General features: G+C 51.7%; 1 protein-coding gene across 1 annotated transcript; it reads right to left on the reverse strand.

Annotated features, from left to right (window-relative positions):
- Positions 1 to 17828: 17828 nt before the first annotated feature.
- Positions 17829 to 19696, reverse strand: KCNA5 (potassium voltage-gated channel subfamily A member 5). Its single transcript, NM_001082036.1, is given in 1 exon segment — positions 17829 to 19696. A coding segment is annotated over 1 exon segment (1797 nt). The 5' UTR covers positions 19679 to 19696; the 3' UTR covers positions 17829 to 17881.
- Positions 19697 to 20585: the final 889 nt, after the last annotated feature.

Below are 20585 nucleotides of genomic sequence, written 5' to 3' on the forward strand. Positions count from 1 at the left end.
TCTCCTGGCTCCTGGCTTCAGACAGGCCCAGCTCTGGCTATTGCAGCCAGTTGGGGAGTGAACCGGTGGATGAAAGATCTTTCTGAGTCTCTTCCCCTCTCTCTCTGCCTGTAACTTTGCCTTTCAACTAAATCAAGAAATATTAAAAGGAAGGAAGGAAGGGAGGGAGGGAGGGAGAAAAAACCTCTGGCTTATCTGTGCGTTGGTGAAGTCATGTGACTAGTTCTGGTCAGTGAGTTGAGTACTGACACACACTCTTCAAAGTCCTCTTTACTTGAAGCCCATCGACTCCTGTTCTTCCATGAAGGCAGCCATTTGGTCACCATTGATCCCTAAGCAACCAGACTGAGCAAAGCCCCCTGCTGTCCCATGATGGACATAATAAGGTGAGTAAGAAATACACCACTGGGCTTTAAGCCCTTGGAATTGGGGGGTTATGTTGTTACTGCAGGATAATCCAGCCCACCCCTACTGATGCATTGCTTCCTACCAATGCCTCCCTGATTCAGCAGCTTCCTGGGTTATAGATGTGAATTGGGCACTAAATTATTCTTCATCCTGTTACATACAACTTCCTCCCACCTGATTTGACCATTGCATTGCCGGTACTCACATTATGCTTCTGTCAGTACAGTCGTATGCTGCGCTCTGTGCCTGGCAACACAGCAGCTCTGGATTTGTGGCAAAATGGGGAAAACAGACACATTTCACTTACTGTTCTTCCTTCCTTGATTTGTTAAGAGAAATAATCTTTTTTTATTTGCAAAGTAGTTTTCAGTCTTAAAAAGCTCTTGCACCCAAAAGATGTTACATCATTGATGAAATATTGACAACCCTGTAAAGCAGATAGTACGAGGTCCCTTATATGACCAAGAGCTATGAGAGCCAAAAGGCTTAAGGAACTGGATAAAGACATCTGTTAGGATATGAACGACCTGGGACTCTCTCCTGACTTCAGGTTTAGGACTAATTCAACAGCATCACGTTTCCTTCACCATCTTCACTGTGAATGGAAGTTGCTTCTCATTTCTGTCTATTCTAATCGTGTTTCTCTAAAGGAGGAGAACTCTGTACCAGCCCAAGCCTCCTCATGACCTCATCATTAGCTTTTTGTTGTTTTTGCAACCTTGTTGTTCAAAAGACAGTACTTTCCACCGTGGCCTCCAGGTCAGTAGAGTCACTCTGGCCAGTGGGAATAGACAAATATGCTATCCCCAGGTCATGATAAGCCAGAGGCCGGCAGTCGGCTCAGCCCGCCCACCTGACATCCTGCCTCCGTCATCAGTCTGGGTCCTAGTGTTGGAGAGGCTGAGAGCCGTGTGCTCAGTGTAATCTCATGGTCCGAGCTTTGCAAAGTAGCTCAGCTCTGAGCTGTAGGGATGACAGCAAGCACCCTTAGGATGATGACCCCACAATTGGCTCCCCAGCTCCTCCTCCCTAGAGCTCACAATCTGTCCCTCTCCTCTTGCAGTCTCTCCTCTTTCATGTCCTTTCTTTTTCTCCTTTTGCCTCTTGGGATAAATATTTGATTAGGTCATCAACCTCCCTTCCTTAGTTCCCTCAAAATGAAGGAAGTCTTCATTTCCTAGGTCATTGACACCTGAGATCCCATCTGGGCTGAGCAAAAGGACTTGAAGACCTTGGCAGAAAATCCTCACCTGAGGACAGATGTTTAGCCTAGTGGTTAAGATACCTATGTCCAATATCAGAGTGCCTGGGTTTTTGTGTCCCAGCTCCAAAGCCTGACTCTAGTTTCCTGCTTATGTAGACTCTGGGAGGCAGAAGGTGATGAGTCAAGTGATTGGATTCCTGCCATCCATGTGGGAGACCTGGATTGAGTTCCATGCTCCCAGCTTCAGACTAGTCCAGCCCTAGCTGTTGCTGATATTTGAGGAGTGAACTAGTGGATGGGATCTCTCTCTCTCACTCTCTTTCTCTCTCTCTCCCCTGCTCTCCACCCCCCCAATTAAAACACACACACACACACACACACACGTAGATGATCAAACCATTCAGGGGCAAGCACTGTGCTACAACAGGTTAAGCCCACTGCTTGGATGCCTGTATCCCATGTGCCACCTCTGCTTCTAACCTAGTTTCCTGCTAACGCACACCCTGGGAAAGCAGCAGATGATGGCTCAAGTACTTGGGCCTCTGCCACCCATGGGGGAGGCCTGGATGGAGTTCCTGGCTCCTGGCTTTGGTGTATCCCAGCCCCAGCTGTTGTAGAAAATTGACCTATGTATATCTGTAAATCTGCATTTATAGCTATATCTGTATCATTTCTATCTCTATCTCCGTCACTCTGCCTTTCAAATAAACAATAAACAAGTCAAATAAGCAAAAACACCTGAGGAATTTCCTGAGCAGCTGCCGAGTTCCCAGTGCTCGCCCGTGAACCTGTGGGGTGACGTCCACAGCAATCTCTGAGGTGACAGGACGTCAGGGATCCCCAGGCTGGTCCCCACTTCACACAGAAGGCACTCCCAGCACACCTAGAGAAAAAGGGCCTAGTCCAGGCTGTGGGGGCTGCCACTGGGACCCAGCTCCATGGAGCCTCCATCCTCCTCTCCCCAGCACCCCAGCTTGGCACCCAGCAGACCTGACCTACCTGATTCTCTTCAAGTTTCTTCCAGTTTCTCCTGCTGGGAGAGGGGACGAGTTCAGGGTGGTCTCTGGGAATCCACTCAGGGCTGGATAAAGGAGCAGCTAAGTGAAGGGAGACAAAAAACTTCCTGGAAGGCGGCAGAACTAATCTTCCTGCTTTGTCCCTTTTCCTTCCACCAGAGGCTCCCAAAGCCAGGCTAAGGTCACAGGGCCTCTCGCAGTATTGCCCACACCCAGGCTCCCAGGTTTTTATCTCAAGGGGTCTTTGTCATTTCAGGCCTCCATCTCCAATCTATGTGAGCAGCCCTAGTATACCCTTTCGTAGCACTACAGCCTCTTCTTCAGTCATTCCTCACACATGCAATTTCACATATAGTTGTAGGATTATCGGATCCCCTATTAGGCGAAGCTACATACAGTCAGCGGCCATACCGCTGCTCCTCACCTGGCAAAGAGCAGGACTCCATAAATATTTGCTGAATGGATGAGTTACTCTTCACTGCTGACTTAGCGAGAGAGAATGAGCTTAAGCCATGGCAGACAGGATTAGCTCAGCATGAGTGTGTGAGCTGGCCTACTCGGTATTAAATCCTGCCTCTGTCATTTACTTCCTATGAGATCTTGGGCAAATATCTCTTTACTGCCTCTTTTCATAGTTCTAAGTGGCAATGATAATTTCCATTCCACATGGTTGTTTTTCTGGGGCAAGGGAGATAACACATGTAGCATGCTGAAAACTGTCTCTGACAAGTATAAATACTCAATGAACACTAGCTCACTACAGTCTGATTGCAGACAATGGGTGAATAAGGGAGAAGTTTTGATATTGTTCTTTGCAAGAAAGAGGAGGAAAGATCCTATGCCTCACACTCATCCACGGGAGTAGTTTTGAGAGTTAAGGCAGAAAAGATTTTTCTGGCTATAATTGTCAAACAGAGTTATTGGCTGTATCTAGAGATAGTGAACTGAAAACCCTAGACAAAGGGCACATGGGACCATAACAGACAACGAAATTAGCCGGCGCCGTGGCTCAATAGGCTAATCCTCCACCTTGCGGCGCCGGCACACCGGGTTCTAGTCCCGGTTGGGGCGCCGGATTCTGTCCCGGTTGCCCCTCTTCCAGGCCAGCTCTCTGCTATGGCCAGGGAGTGCAGTGGAGGATGGCCCAGGTGCTTGGGCCCTGCACCCCATGGGAGACCAGGAAAAGCACCTGGCTCCTGGCTCCTGCCAGGATCAGCGCGGTGCGCCGGCTGCAGCGGCGGCCATTGGAGGGTGAACCAGCGGCAAAGGAAGACCTTTCTCTCTCTGTCTCTCTCTCACTGTCCACTCTGCCTGTCAAAAAAAAAAAAAAAAAAAAAAAAAAAAAAAAAAAGAAATTGTGGAAGGAACCCCGATGGAGGCCTTTGGTAGGAGAAAATTGTACACAACTGAGTCCAAGGAAATTAAGTGGCATCCCACTGACAGCCTGTCTCAATCAGGGAAGAATCCTCCTGATGTGAGGCACAGAAGACTAATAAAGTCATGTTCAATCAGTTCAGACTACATGTCCTCCCAAAGAAAGAGAATCCAGGTGAAGTGCAGTGGCTGTAGAACATAAACTTTGGAGCCAGGATGCCCAAGTTTGGGCCCCAAAGAAATTAGCACTTTCTGTGTGGCTTGGGAAAGTTTCAACCTCTCCAATTGTTTTTAGACAATGGGAATAAAATAGGACCCGAACTTTCCAGAGTTGTTGCAAAAGATTGAATGTGTGCGCATTAATACTGCTTAAGTGTTCTATCCAATTAAAATCATCAAAAGACACAAGAATGTAATACAAAACATACCTCAAACCAGTGGACCAACAGTGGTGTGTTTGGGAAGAAGATATAAACTGAAAAAGGGTCAATCAATATAAAGCTGTGGGGAGTGACCGCTGGTTTGGATTCCTAGGTAAGGACCTAGAACAGCCCAAATCAGAAGGCTGGTGGCAAGAAGCTTAGGGAAGAAGTTCAGGAGCTGTGTGAATGCCCCCACAAGGCCTCCATATGGAGCTGATGCTTAGCAATGGAGTTGACCAGATGACCCTACTTGTGCTGCTATTCTACCTGCTTCTTTGCTTTGCTGGTGTGTATAGTCCCAGAGTCATTGCCAGCTTAATCTTGGAGCTTCCATAAAAGAGTTCCAATAATACGGACTCATTTAGAATCTCAGGGTGAGGGGTACCCAGTAACCTGGATTTTGGAAGCACTCTTTGTGGTTCTTATTCACAGCACAATTTGAGAGCACTGCTGTTGTTGGATGCTGAGACTTCTAGCTCTGACAGTCTCTGATTCTACAGGCATGTGATTGAACCCACCCTCGCTGTCAGATCTGCTCGGCAGGGTTTCCAGAGGGTGGAGGCATCTCCCTGATGTGGCAAGAACAGCAGGGTGGATTCCCCAGAGCAGTGCCCAATTCCTGGCCCCCACCTCCTGCCCGTGCCCACACACCACACTCACGGACGTTATAAATGTGTCACTTGGGCCTCTAGTGCTCTAGCAATTCCAAACCAAGGGACAGGCTCCCTCTCTCCTGCAGGAAGCAACCCTGTCTTTCTAGGACTCCTGAGTACCTTCCGTAGGAAAAGTAACCGTAACATCCAGCATGCAATCCGTGAGTAAGCAGCTGTCCAGCAAAGACAAACAGGCTGCCATGGAATACGTGGTTTTGATCTCCTATTTAACCAAAGAGATATCATCTTCCCCTCCTTCCCAGAATGGGTCCAGAGAAGTAAATTCTGCTATAAAACATCTGTCTTGCTTCTATAATGACCAGGAGCAATTTTAATAAGAGAGCAAAAAATTCACACCCCTGTGTGATGACAGCACCTTGGGAGGCTTCCCGCAGGCTAAGGAAAATGAGCTCCTTTGGGTCTTCGAGAGCCCGCATGGTCTGACTACCTTGGACCCTAGTGGGGGTCAAGCCACAGCTCTAGTGCGATCCAGATGGAGCACTCAGCAAGGCCTGGGTTTGGGGAGCATTGGTGGCTGTGCAGCAGTGCAAGTGAGCAGAGAGAAGAGGAGCCTGTAGAGCAAGGCATGGGGAATGGGAGCCCCCGCACTCCTCTGCCGTCTCAACCCCTCACATTGGCTCCCCTGCCTTGATTCTCATGCGCCATTCTCGCCAGTCTCCAGAAAACACACTGTCCTGAGGTTCATTCTCCTCTTGCAAACCTCTACGGCTGCCTGCCCCTAAAGCAGAGCATCAGATCTAAATCCCTCAGTCTGAAGTTGGAAGCCCCCCATAGCCCTGCCTCAACGAGCCTGCCCGAGTACCACTCCCATCATCCCACCAGCCCTCATAGCTGCCCACCACCTTCCACCCCGGCAGGATCAGCCCTCACTCTCCTCTCAGGGTGTCTCCTGCTAACCCACCCCCAGATTTTTGGCTGCTGAGATTTCTTCTTCTTGCTAATGAGTTCTACCTCCCCTGACTTGGCCCCTCCTCTCCGCCTACACCAAACCCAGGTTTGCCTCAAGGTGCATCATCATTGCTGTGACCTGACCCTCCTCCAACCTCCAACATGGATCTCCACTCCTGCAGGTTCGGCTTTTATCAGAGACACCAAGTCTGGAGACAGAGAGTTCGAGTCCAGCTCTGCCAATCACGAGCTGTGTGGTTTGAGGAACTTCCTCATCCTGGCTCTACAACGTGGCAATGCTATTCCAGTGGTGGGGAACAATGTGTGCAAAATGTCCATCACAGAGCGTGGCACACAGTAGGTACTCAGGAAGTGTAGCTGACAGTAGCGTTAGCACCTACTACGTTGAATTCTTCAATCATTATCTGTGTAGGGGCTAACACCCCAATTGGATTCCTGGTGTCTCTATTGTCCCCTTCCTGTGCTTTGCTTATCTTGGGGTTCTTACAAGGGGCTCAGGAGATGTGTCCTGTGCTCTGTGGGTGTTTGTGCTACAAGTTCACAGGCCTTTTCTTAGGGACAAAGGATGACGAGGCCTGAGACCTGCTTCACACTCTACAGACAAGCAAGTCTCGCAGAGCCCGGAGACGAATCCAAGTGCCAGTCTTTGGACGAAGTCAACATGTGCCTCTACCCGGGGAGGCCCTGAGAATTTCAGCCTTGATCTGAAAGCTGAAGCTTTCTCTGTTGAGCTGCCTGGGAACGCTGGCAGCTTGCCAAGGAAACCACGTGGTTGTCAAAACACATCCCAGCTTCTCTTGTCAAGGGGGGCCAGCCGCCAGCTTGGAGAAAGGCAGAGCAAGCTCTTGGGAGCTCAGTGTAGATAACTGATTTGTAAATGTCACGTAGGCCCAGGGGCTGGATGGCAGTACAGACGCAAGGGCCCCTATTTCAAAGCAATGGAAAATTGGGAACCTCCAGCTTTCTCAGATAAGCTCTTATACCACATTTTGAAACTTATAAACAGTAAAAATGCTTATCAACCTGCTTGACCATGATAATAACCCCTGCACCTCCACCAAACACACACACACACACCAAAAACCTTTTTCTGTGTTTTCCTTTTGCTGCTGTTCTTAAAAGCCTTTCTCCCCTCACTCCAGACACATGCACCTCCTGTGTGCTCCATTCACTCAACCAAACAACTCACAAGCATCAGGCTGGCTGCACTGCTTCCCCAGAACGCCAGATGTGGCCAAGAAAGAGAATCATGGCCTCTGTCCTGCAGGGACAACTGAAGGGCTAGTGGATTTTTCACATCTGTGCCCTCTGAGCCCAGTTCATGCCAGCCCACAGCACTGATGGAACACTTCTGTGTGCCAGGGATACAGAGAGGGAGCACGTCAGACACCTTCTCGATTCTTACGGAGTTTAGATTCTAGTAGGAAAAAAGAGACAGTAAGCAAGTGAAAATATAAATTCAGGGTGGGGGCACTGTGGCACAGCCTGGGATGACTGCATCCCTTGTTGGAGTGCCTGGGATACGGTCTCTCCTCAGCTTCAGAACCAGCCTCCTGCTAATGCACACCTCGGGAGGCAGCAAATGATGGCTCAACTACAAGGATCCCTGCTGTTGCAGGCGTCTGGGGAGTAAACAGCAGATGGCTTCTCTCTCTCTGTCTCTTTCTGTCTCTCTCTGTCTCCTTGTTTCTCTCTGTCTCTCTCTCTGTCTCTCTCTCTCTCTGTTGCTCTGTTCTTCATATAGACTTTTAAAAAATTAGTTCAGAAAATGGTAAGTGCTATGAAGGAAATGATGCAATAAGAGGGTGACCAGGAAGAGGGACTTTGTAAAGAGGTGGCCTGAATTGCTAGCCCAAATGCTAAGGTACCAAGAGTCTTCAAAACATGCACAGAAAATGCATATTAGGAAAAATTTTCATGGACTTAAGTGGTTGCATCAAAATAAGCTTGTCTTTTAAGCCCATTCTTCATGAACTTTTTGAAGGACCCTCAATATAAAAGAGACTCTTACAAGTCCCATTAAGTAGAGGGCCTGCCTGTAACCCAGGGGAACAACAAATGACATGCAAATGAACTAGGGCAGCTGCCCCGGTGCCAGGGTCGTTTTCTATGCCTCTTCATGAAGGGCCGTTCTTTATACATGGAGCTAAGCACAGAGTCGGTGCTCAGTAGATGCTGAATACATGGGTGACAGTGACGAGTAGCACTGATTACCATCTACTAGGTGAATAGGCAACATACAAAGTAATTGCTGTACACTGTTTTGTTTGATTCTCAAGATTGCCATATGAGGAAGAGGGAGTTATCCCTGTAGGACAGAAAAAAGTAGGATTGGGCAGAAAATAAACAGTAGAGCCAGGATTCAGACCTGGGTGCTCTATTTCTGGACCCCCTGGTCTCAACTTCTACACTGTGACAAATGCATGCAAGGATGGTTCTCCCACCTGATGGGAGGACTGGCTGGTTTCTGGGAATGATGTAGAGGCAAAGGCTGTCCACACATTTCAGGCTGGGGCCTGTCAGCATCCATACACTAAATTGCATCTGGTGCATTGCTACACCTAAACATTCCTCTTTCTTTCTTTTAAAAAAGATTCATTTCTTTATTTACAGAAAGAAAGAGGGAGAGACAGAGAACTTCCATTCACTGGTTCACTCCCCAGATGGCCACAGTGACTAGAACTGGGCTGAAGCCAGGAGCCAGGAGCTTCTTCCGGGTCTCCCACGTGGATGCAGAGGCCCAAGTGCTTGGACCATCTTCTGCTGCTTTCCCAGGTGCATTATCAGGGAGCTGGATTGGAAGTGGGGCAGTCAGGACTCAAACCCTGCACCCATATGGAATGCTGGCATTGCAGGCAGCGGCTCAACCTGCTATACCACAGCACTGGCCCCTTCTTGTCTCTTCCAATACCCAACCAAATAGCTACTTGTCACAGTCAAGAAGCAGCCTGAGAGTGATTCTGTAGCTGGACAAATCAAACAGTAAAAGAAAAGCATCCCCCCCCCACCCCGGTGTAGCTCATGTGGAGAAGAGATACTGTGAACTGCTAGATTATTATAGCTGTTTCATAATGACAATAATCTAAGTATAACATCAACAAATCCTGCACACTGTCCACTTCCCCGACCCATGCAGGAGACAGAGTTCAAGCTGGATGTGATGAGAAGCCAGCGTCATGTTCAGGGCTTCACTCATGCCGTGAAGCGACAGCTCTGCTCCTGCCATGTCACACTCACTGGTCCCCTCCCAGGCGCAGATGTCCCCTGTGCCTTTGCTCAGACTGACCCTTCTCTTGGATCACACAACAATGTCCCCCCAGCCGCGTCAGTCTCCTCCAGCCTTTTTCAGCCACCTAATCACAGTCCTGCTCCAGATACATGCATTGATTGTATCTGTTAGGCAGAGAGAGAGAGAGCGGTCAGATTTCATTCTCATGCTCTCTTCCATGCAGTCCAAGGGTCTCACGGATGACCGTTTCTCCTGTGACCACATCACACTCCCCCGGCATCTCTCTGGTCTCGTCCATCTCTGAAATACAACACTCTCCTTTGCTGCCACACACACGAGGGTGGCCCAGGCTGAGCACCGGATCCCAGCCATCTCTAGCTCACAGACAGCCTTAATCACTGGCTTTGCCCTCTTAGCATTTTCCCAGAAAAGATCCAGTGAACCAGACCCCACTGGGGCGCCACCAGAGCAGCCCCATTCAAGGCTGCGGAACAAAGAAAGAGTTCTGGCTGGCTCCGGAACTTTCAAGCCCCCTCAGACTCAGGTCTTCCCTGGTGGCCGCCCGCTGGCAACATCTGGAACCCATTCCCGCCCTGAAAAGCCACCCAGACAGAACTGGCTTAGCCATGGCTGGGCCCCAGGATGTGGTCACAGGCACTCAGTAAAGGACCCCCTGGGGATCGCAGGGAGGCGGGGGAGATTGGGTGAGGTCTGGACTATCCAATGAGAATAAACCCGAGCTGAGGGCACCAGCCAAACAGGAGGCTTCAGTAAAGCTTTGAAATCACTTGGATTGTGTATTTTGACATCAAGTACCAAGGAAAATATTAGAACTTTGGGGAGCTTTTCTTCAGTCTGTGCTTTGCTTGGTATTTGTTTTGTTTGGAGTTACTTATAGGAACGCCTCATACACTGTGCTGTACTTAGGACTCTGAAGGTTTTATCGAGTCTCACATAGAAGACTTGAGAAGTGAGTTTGATTGAGTCTGAGGTCATGGATTGCAGGCTACACAGGGATCCCACGGACCAGGCACAGTGGATGATGTGTGAGAACTTAAAAGATGTGCAGTGGCCTGGTTGACTTCAGCCCTGCAGGTACCACTTGCTGCTGGTATTATTGACAGCTAACCTGGTGGCACCCTGGAAACAAGAGCAGAGGGTAAAAGAAAGGGAGACCATCAGCACCCCCATTACCTCCTCCCTCCTCTTGGGATGACCATTTAATTCATCTTACAAACTAGGACATTTGGGGAGAGAAAGGCATGGAGTGTTCAAATAATTAACAAGATTTCATTGATCAACAACAGGTGTACCTGGGTTGCTTTTGGCAAGCCAGACTTATGGTCACTATTCTTCACCAGCCTTTTCTGAGCCAGAGTGACAATTTTCCAGAGTTCCACCTCTATTCCCGAGCCCATCTTCCCTGTCATCCCCACCCCTATAGCTCCTCCCTGGTCCCTGAAACATACCCCTGGAAAGAGTGTCCCTTGCTTTCCCATTCTAGAAGCCCCCACTCCCATCAAATGGCATCACCCCCATGAATGCACACACAGAAAGTTCAGGCAGAGCAAAGGGGACTGTCAGACAAAGACCCTTCTCCCACACTTGTCAAGGAGCATCTGCCTGAGCTGTTCCAGTGTGAAAGCTTTGGAAGTGCCCCATGTTTAAATCAGAAGAGGAGTCAGTTCACTCCAGGCGCCTTACTGAGCACCTGCTATCGCCACAGCCCCATCCTAGGCACTGAGGTGAATAGAAATGGCATGAGCTGTTTTTGCTCTCAGGAAGGGAGGGAAGACGGTGAACACTAACCACAGCAGGGGCCAGAGGTGTTTGTGACAGAAGCATCACAGAAGGAGAAATGGCTTTGGCCTGGAGGGACTGAAATGGACTTCTCTGAGAAGATATATCTGACATCATGTCATGGATGTATTCACAAGTCAGGCTGAAGAGACTGAAATTATTCTGTTTAGGACCCCTGGGATGACATGGTGATGGGGTTGTCCTTTGGAGAGATGAATTTGGAAGTCAGGTGTCCAGTAGACTGGAAGCAGAGACCCAAAAGAAAGCAAGAAAATCATGATGTGGTTACTATGGTTGCACCAGATTGCAATTCAAAACTGATGTCCACAACCTGTGGCATTTATAGATGACTTCAGTATAGACAAACCATCAATAGTGATAAAATAATAGAAATGCACACTGCAGAGAGGGTACAATAGAGGGACAGATGTACAAGCAACTGGCAGTTGTCCAAGGTGAATGTTCTTTGAGAAATACTTCACGGTATCCAGATGCTTTGGTCTCCTGGGCACATTTGGGACCACCTGCCTCAATGTTCCAGGTGATGTCCATTTAAGAACTGCAAGTGACTTCAGTATTGGGGGAGAAGGCAGACAAACACACACCGGTGTCCTAGGTACATTTCCAGTAACTGGCATGAATTACTGAGCAGGACCCACTCAGGTTGTCATCATCTCGTTGTTTATAGAAACATGCCAAAGGACAGATGTTTGGGCTCCTTGCAGCAAAGCTGCTGCATAAATCTCCAGTTTTATAATCACTATAATTGTGGAAATTTATAACAACTGTTGCATTTCAATCATGTCACATTACAGCACTCAGAAGTTCCTAAACTGTAGGTCTTGTGTTGGGGCACAATTTATAGGATTACCAAACAACGAAGCTAGCTTGGTTTGGGAGCCAATTCCTGTAAAACTAAAGGTTTACGGGGAAAAGGAGGAATAACAGGTAGGTCTCCAGGGCTTCCTGCTCCCCTTGCACTCCTCCTCTTACGCTGGGCCCACCCCAGCATGTAACCCTGAGGTTGCTCCTTCCTGCTGCTTGGCACACACTCAGAGTCTGCTGGGGTCTCCTGTTTGGCTGAACAATTCAGGAGAATCTGGGGGTCTTTGCCTGACCCCACCTCCCAAATTAAGAAGACAAATCAGATTGCAATCGATCACTTTCCTTCCAGGAGGTACTCACCCTTTCCTGGGCAAGGTGGTCCAGCTGCCTCTCTCTGGGTGTGCTGCCTGCAGTGGCAGGACCCCACCCAACGTGTCGCTCAGGGGTGAGCAGCTAGGAGCAATGCTGGAATTGAAAATCCTGCCTGGAGCTCCCAGTGGCTTTTGGCTTTCTCTGTCCAAGCTCTGTCCGAGGTCTCCACCCTCTGCTCCTGGAAGGGCCACGGGCTCCCTCCTAGTGTCTCCACAGCCTCAGCATCTCCAGCCCCACTCTACTCTTTGCCCCAACCCAGGCTTTCCTTTGCATCACCCAAGCGTCACTTCTCCAACATGCATTTCCCTAAGTAGCAGGCGTCTTCCCCAATTACAACACTGTCCTTCCCCTTCATGGACCTTACACCAACTTGAAAATTATCTCTTGGGGCTGGCACTGTAGCACAGCGAGTTAAAATCCCCAGCCTGCAGTGCCGGCATCCCATATGGGCTCCGGTCCTGCTTTAACAGGGGTGTGGCCCGGGTTGAGTCACCTTTTCTCTCCTGTCCTGTTTGCCCATCTTTTAAAACGAATTGGTCACATCAGGCTATTTCCAAGATTATTTTCAGATGAAACATCCCATGGGGCCATGTTTGATGTTAGAAAAAACATGCTGGGACCAGCGTCCTGGGGCAGCAGGTTAAACTGCCACTTGCGACGCCAGCACCCCATATGACGGGGCCAGTTTGAGTCTCAACTGCTCTGCTTCTGATCCAGCTCCCTGGTAATGCACTTGGGAAGGCAGCAGGAGGATGACCCAGATGTTTGGGCCCCAGCTACCCATGTAGGAGTTTCTGGATCCTGGCTTCAGCCTAGCCCAGACCCCAGCTGTTGTGGCCATTTGGAGAGTGAACCAACAGTTAAAAAATCTCTGTGTTTCTCCCTGTTACTCTGCCTTTAAGTAAATGAAGATTTTGGAAAGGGGAGGGGAGGGGAGGGGAGGGGAGGGGAAGGTAACAAGAGTCTTGCTCCTCGGGAAGCCTGCAGTCCTGACTGGGCCATGCCTCCCTCTGCCCACGCACACCACCCTAGGTGAGCACACCAGGTGCACACAGAGGCTGCACCAGCCCAGGGCCTTGCTCAGCAGCCAGAGGAGAACTAGGTGAAGTGCATGCTCCAGGCTACCCACTCAGGGTCACATGCAGGAAAAGACTCTGGACCAGAAGGAGAAGGAAGCCCACCCTTCAGGGCAGTCGGAGCCCATTCCCACCAACAGCTCAGGGGAAACCCACTGCCCAGAGTCCCAGTCAGAATTTCTAGAATCTCTTGTTCTGCCTCCCTGGAAACAGGGCATCCTGTCCAACAGCCACAGTGGAAATCTGATTTTCCTGGGAGGTAGAATTATGCTAAGCCTTCCTGATCGGGCCTTCTCTGGGCTAAGAAATGCCAGCATGGGATCCCCTCCCCAAGCCAGGGGCTGGCATCTGCAATCAACACCAGTGGAGTGGAGTGAATTCAAATGTGGGGAGACAGCTCAGGGCTTCGCATGCATGCTGGGTCCCCAGGAGGCAGCCCTCGGGGTGATGGCTGAGCGAATGTGACAGGGTTGTGCAGCTCTGGCCTGAGGCCAGTTGTTACATTTCCAGCAGATTGCATTTTAAAGGGTTACATACCTACTGAAATAACAGCCTCAGTGCTGGCTCTTAACCTGCCTTTTTTTACTATTGTGCCTTTTTCAGGAATTTGCACACTCCCTGCCTTAAAAAACTGCTGAGCACCGACCCTCTCCCCCAAGCCTTGCTAAATTGGAGCTCCCACTGTTAGCTTTAGGCTGGGCTCCAGTTGGAGTGACAGCGTCTGGGACCACCTGGGGTCCTGCTCCAGCCCACTGCTCTCATCTGCCTTATCTGGAATGCCCCCTCTCTCTAGCCTCTCTGCAAGGTCCCCCAAAGCTATTCTGTTCTCCCCAAGTCCCGGCCAACACCAGGTATGCTACACTTGGTTTTGCAGCCATATACAGGGTCCTTGAGCACATCCACACGTAGCTTTCTCATAATACTCATTTCCCATGAGTTTTTTGAGACACATCTCATGGTGCATGGATTTCAAAACTTTTTTTCACGAAAATAAATGTATTGCTTTTTAAAATTTGAGTGAAAAATAAAAAAAGTCCATGCTTTGGTTCATTCCTCAAAGGCCCAGAGTGCCCAGGGCGATGCCCAGCTGAAGCTGGGAACCTGTCACTCAATCCAGGTCTCCCACCTGGGTGGCAGGAGCCCAGTTTCTTGAGCCACCACCATTGCCTCCCGGGATCTGCATTAGCAGGAAGCTGGACTCAGGAGCCAGAGCTGGGGCTTGAACCTAGGTACTCTGATGCAGAATGGGAGCATCTTTTTTTTTTTTTTCAATTACCATCTTAACTGCTAGGCTAAACACACACCCCTAAGTTCATTTTTTATCCCACTTTCTACAAATTATCAGGTTATCTGGTGTGGCTTGCCTGTTGCACCCTGACTGATTCCCCAGTGCGACTGCAGCTCTGTGAAGGCAAGTGTTTTTCCACTGTCCTTCATCACACAGAGGAGAGTGCTAGGGGGCCAGCAGACAGGTGCCCTTGGCCATCAACCAGAGCCGAACTCCATCGGCCACAAGTCTGTCCTTGCTGGAGGGGCCTCGGACCAAGCGTCCCCGCACCCAAAGGAACTGCTGGCTCCATCTGCCCCGAGCCTGGGAGTGCCTCTATCAATCTCGCTAGAATGATGCAAACCCCAACTGTCTGGAAAAATTCCTCAAGAGCCAGCACTGTGTTTTGCTCTCCCCTCTGGGGAGAGTTCCCAGCACTGGGGCTTTTAAAGTTAGTGAACTGATTTTGTTTTCCTGAAACTGTAATTGCTTAGGGTTCAGCAAGCATACCAGCAGGAAAAGAAAAAAAAAATAAGCAGTGAAAAGGGGGGGGTGCTTTGTTGTCCTCACACGAGGACAGGACATCCAGGAGCAACCTTGCCTTCTGCGACTTCTTTCCCAAAGCAGGTAGATTACAAACCCAGAAGTGGTTTCCTGCCGGGAGCCAGGGAGCAACATCTGGAGAAAGAGCTTGGCAGAGGTCACTTGATTTTATCTGTGTGCAGGAAGGCAAAGGCTGTGTAAAACCAATGACAGCCGAGCAGAGAGGGCGGAGGAGGAGGGGGCTCCTTACCTCAGGTACCCCGGGAAGAGCCTTGACATTCAGATCCCTTTCCTGTTGCTCCTGCAGAAAGCCTGTGCCTGGCGCCTGGAGAGAAACACTGGACTCTTTTTCTAGAAGTATAGCAACAGGTGCACCACAAGTCCAGCTGGCCAGTGGGTGTCCCTCCCCGTGCCCCAGGGTAAATATGAGATCAGTGACTTCCAGGATGAGAGCCGCAGCAGGGCACCTGACTCCAGGATTCCCTGTGGCACCACCATGACCCTTTTGTAAACTGCTCTTCAGTATCCTCTCCGCATGCAAAACAGGGAGCCTCACCATCTCATTTGCTTCTCTCTCTCCCTGAGGATTTGCCTAAGATGGCACCCATGTCCTGCACATTTTAATCATGCACTCCATTTTAATCTGGCCAGCAACACCCTGTTTGGCACCTAGAGATGTCTGAAATCTGGGGGTTGCTCTGTCTTTATTGCTTAAGTCCAAAGGAATGGGGCCTTCAGGCCAAAGGTGGTGACATTGCTTTGGGTTTGCAGGGGTTGATACCCAGTCCCAAACCCCTAGCTGTGTGCTAAGCTACAAAAACCAGCTTTGCAGGCATAGAGGGCTCGGGAGTGAGAGCGGGCGCAGTTGAGCTTTGGCACGATGCCCTGCTTTTAGGCAGACTGCAAATTATAAATAAGCAGAGCCTCTCTGTTTTGCCTTTGCCTTAGCATGTAATGAAAAACAATGGCCCTACTGCACGATCTGCTTCCCCCTCAGATGTGCTGCTAACAGATCCTGGCTGCATTCACAGACACCGTCTTGTAGTATTGGCGTCCATGCCTCGATGGAATCCACAGTTCAGGGATGCCTTTTCACTAGCTCCTCCCTACTCATAGGGAGACCTGCACTCCCCACTTGGAATGAGCCAGTGAGCTCACTGTCATTCCAAGGGAAGGTGTGAGTAGAGACCGCCAGCCTGCTCTGGTGAACATGGGAAAACAACCAGTCTTTGGATTGTTCATTGCAAAAAGCAACAGCAGGAATGTGGAGCCCCAAGGCTGATTCGTTAATCCCCATCCGGAGAGAAATCTGAGCCAGTGTTGTACCTACACACAGTGATGCTGTGCCTCAACCATCCAGGGCAAAGGAAAGCAAAAGGATTCTTCCTAGGGGTAGGGATGAGTCGGGGCAAGGACGCACAGAATAGGAGCCAAACTTGAATGTGAAAAAGCAAACCTTTCCATTGCACTTCTCAGGGCTGCTGTCCACCCTGCAGACCCTGCCCAGACCAAGAACCCTTTTCTCTGACTTTTCACACCGAGGAGGGAATCTAGTGAATAGGTTTCATGTGTGAGAATCAGGACTGTCGCTCAGAGCTGCAGAGCAGTACCAAGCACAGCTTGAAATCTGCAGACTTCGGAAACCCAGCACAGCAGATCACAGTGGGACTGTGGGGCTCCAAGCACCCTTCGCACTCCACACTGAGCATGGGTCTACTGCCACCTCTTCAGACCACATGCTGCAGGGGTGTCCCTGTGACAAGCAGCCCGAGACAAGCAGACTGTACCCATCATCGCCTGGGAGACAGAGACGAGGCCCATCACAACATGTCACTAAGCAAAGCACAGGTTTCAAGGCTTCATTTGCTGACACTCCAACACCACACACAGCAAGGGACAGACTACTTTGCAAAATTTCCAAAACTGCTTCGGCTGTAGGAAAACTAACACTTGCCCCAACCAAGCAACATTTTATTTCCTGGGATAAAAATAAAGAGAGTGAAGGATCAGAAGTCTTCCTCCAACATCCGTGATATGCTTTTTGAAAAAGTTACGAGAACTGTTTAAGGCGCATAAAAATGTCAGACTTGCCTTTCTTCCAGAATGTTCCCTGTCTTAGACACAAAGCACCGAAAACACATCTGAGAATAGAGCAGCCTGAAAAACCCAAAAAAAACAAAGAACAGAGGTACTGGACTCTGGCTCTGACATGAATTCACAGAAAACATCACCGTAACGCTCTCTCTCTCCCCTACAAATACAATGTGTATCTTGGAAATAGAATCAAAATATCCCCATCTGAACCGCAGTACAAAAATCCACTCACTGGCCACAAAAATAATGTTTCCCCCTATACACAAATATAATCGTATATAAAGCAAACTTGAACCCATGGGTAGGGAGGGTTACAAAATCTCTTGGGATCTGGGCTATTTAAAGTCATTTCTGTTTGGGTTATCCCTCTGCTGGGTATAGGAAAGTGGCTACAAATACATCCATCTGACAGCATTCACCATTTCAGCAGCTCCTGCGTCATGGAATGTGGTACTTTTTAAAAATAGGTGACCCTTGGTGTCATGGAAAGAAGAGGAAAAATGGGGGAACTGAGTGGGGGAGGAAAGGAGGGGAAGGAGTGACAGAAGAGGGACAGGCACCGGTGACAGGGTGGACTTGCAATACTCTGTGGTAGGAAGTGGATGCCCAAGTTCAGGGACTATGCTGACCCCACCACCACCACCACCACCACCACCACCAGTCTCCCTTCACAAGTCGGTTTCCCGGCTGGTGTCCAGGCAGAGGGCATACAGGGACCTCCGCAGATCCACATTGCTCTTGGCCTTGAGGTTGTATTTCTCTAGGAGGCAGCTGCCCCTGCGGACACTGTCTGCAGTCTCCAGGGACCCCCCAGCTTTGCAGAGGGAAGCCTTGCTCCAGCTGGCCTTGCGCTGGCCTCCTGCATCCAGGGAGGTGCCCCGGCTCTGGCTGCCTGGCTCTTCCTTCAGGGCTGCCTGCTCCTCGTGGTCCGTCTCCCGGTGGTAGAAGTAGTTGAAGTTGGAGACGATGACGGGCACGGGCAGGGCGATGGTGAGGACCCCGGCGATGGCGCACAGGGAGCCCACGATCTTGCCCCCCACTGTGATGGGCCTCATGTCCCCGTAGCCCACCGTGGTCATGGTGACCACCGCCCACCAGAAGGCATCGGGGATGCTGGAGAAGTGGGTCCCCTGGTTGTCAGCCTCTGCGAAGTAGACGGCGCTGGAGAAGAGGATGACTCCGATGAAGAGGAAGAAGATGAGCAGCCCCAGCTCCCTCATGGAGGCCTGCAGGGTCTTGCCCAGGATCTGCAGCCCCTTGGAGTGGCGGGAGAGCTTGAAGATGCGGAACACACGCACCAGGCGGATCACTCTGAGGATGGCCAGCGACATGGCCTGCTGGCCGTTCTGCCCGCCTCCTCCGCCCCCGGGCTGCTGCTCTGCCAGCTCGGTGCCCAGGGTGATGAAGTAGGGGAAGATGGCCACGATGTCGATGATGTTCATGATGTTGCGAGAGAACTCGGCCTTGCTGGGGCAGGCAAAGAAACGCACAAGCAGCTCGAATGTGAACCAGATCACGCACGTGGTCTCCACGATGAAGAAGGGGTCGGCCAGGGTCCTGGGCAGGAGCGGAGCCACCGTGGAGCCAGAGGCAGGTGCCACGGCCCCGCTGCCATTAGCTCCCAGGGCAGGAGCCGCCGGAGGCTGGTGGGGCACCGGGGGGTGGCGGAGCAGCTCGCGTTCGTCCTTGAACTCGGGCAGGGTCTCCAAGCAGAAGGTGATGATGGAGATGAGGATGACCAACACCGAGACGATGGCGATGGCGCGCGCTGACCCGGAGCTCTCCGGGTACTCGAAGATGAGCCACACCTGGCGCTGGAACTCGTTGCGGGGCAAGGGCTTCTCCTCATCTTTGATGAAGCCCTCGTCCTCCCGGAAGCGCTCCATGGCCTCGTCCCCTAGCTGGTAGAAGCGGATCTCGTCCGCAAACACGTCCAAGGAGACGTTGACCGGCCGGCGCAGGCGGCCCCCGGACTGGTAGTAGTACAGGATGCCGTCGAAGCTTGGCCGGTTGCGGTCGAAGAAGTACTCGTTCCTCAGCGGGTCGAAGTAGCGCAGGCGCTTGGCGGGGTCCCCCAGAAGCGTGTTGGGAAACTGCGCCAGGGTGCCCAGCTGCGTCTCAAAGCGCAGCCCGGAGATGTTGATGAGGACGCGCTGGTGGTGAAGGGCCCCCGCGCCCAGCGTCTGCTCCTCCGCCACGCTCAGGCCGGGGTCGCCTTCTCCCTCCTCTTCCTCCAGCGGCGACCGTCTAGACTGTGGCAGCTCCGGGGGCTGCGGCGGCAGAGGCCGCTCCCCCGGCTCTGCGCCCCGCCGCGCGCTGCAGCCGCGCCCTCTCGGCGCCGGTTCTTGGGAGCCATCGCCGAGCCCAGCCGTCGGCGCTGCTTGGCTGCATCCTGCCGTTTCCTCACCTCCTCCTCGGATGGTCATGGCACCGCCGTTCTCCAGGGGCCCCAGGGCGATCTCCATAGCCCGAGGGCACGGGGCATGCTGCGCCCCAGCCGACCGGCTCCCGCGCCCCCAGCGCCAGCTCCGCCGGCGCCTCGCGTCCGGCCCCTATCCCGCGGTCGGCCGGCGGGGCTCCGGGGGGCACTAGGGTTGCTGGCGCGGTCCCCTTGCTGGATCCTGACGTCAGGGAGACGCTGTCCTGCTCCCTGCCGATCTCGCTGTCTGGGTAACCAAGCAGCTGAGAAGCCTCCTCCTGCAGATGCAACCTCCAGTCGCCCCTCTCTGGCTGCGCGGCGCTCGGCCTCCGCCCTCTGCGCCTGGCCACCCCTCCTGCGCCCGCCGGCTCCTCCCGCTTCCCTCCCACCCGCGGGTACCGTGGCAGCGGGTTTCTCCCCGGAGGGCGCAGCTGGGCCCCAGGCGAGGGAAGGGAAGGGAGGGGGGCCAGGAGGGCGCAGCCCAGTGGAGGGAGAGGCGGGGGGAGGAACAGGTTGTACCGAGAGAGCTAGGAGTCTCCCAGGGCAACCAGATGGGGACAACTCAGGATTTCAGGTCACCCGGGAACCGGTTGAAAGCCAAGTGGACCCCAGGGAAAGGAACTGCCTTTGGGTGAAAGGCGGGACAACAAAACCTTTCCACGGCTTTCCTTTGACAGACACCCAATAGCTTCTCTTTGGGAGGAATTACAGACAAGAGATAAAGAACCACATCGCTCCTCAGCTTCCTACAAACCCATGAAAAGGTACAGGGCTGCAACCCTGCGATGCCCCCTGCCCTCGCCTGGGAGAAACCCTGGCCCCAGTCCTGGCAGCCGCGGTCAGCCACAGCAGCCGCATCCCCAGTTGGGCATCCACAGGTGGGCATCCCCAGCTGGGCAGCAGCCCAGGAGATAAGCTTCCTGGTCTCCTAATCCTGTGGATGCGCAGCCGCT

Source organism: Oryctolagus cuniculus, chromosome 9 (assembly GCF_964237555.1).
Source record: "Oryctolagus cuniculus chromosome 9, mOryCun1.1, whole genome shotgun sequence".
In the NCBI taxonomy this organism is placed as follows: Eukaryota; Metazoa; Chordata; class Mammalia; order Lagomorpha; family Leporidae; genus Oryctolagus; species Oryctolagus cuniculus.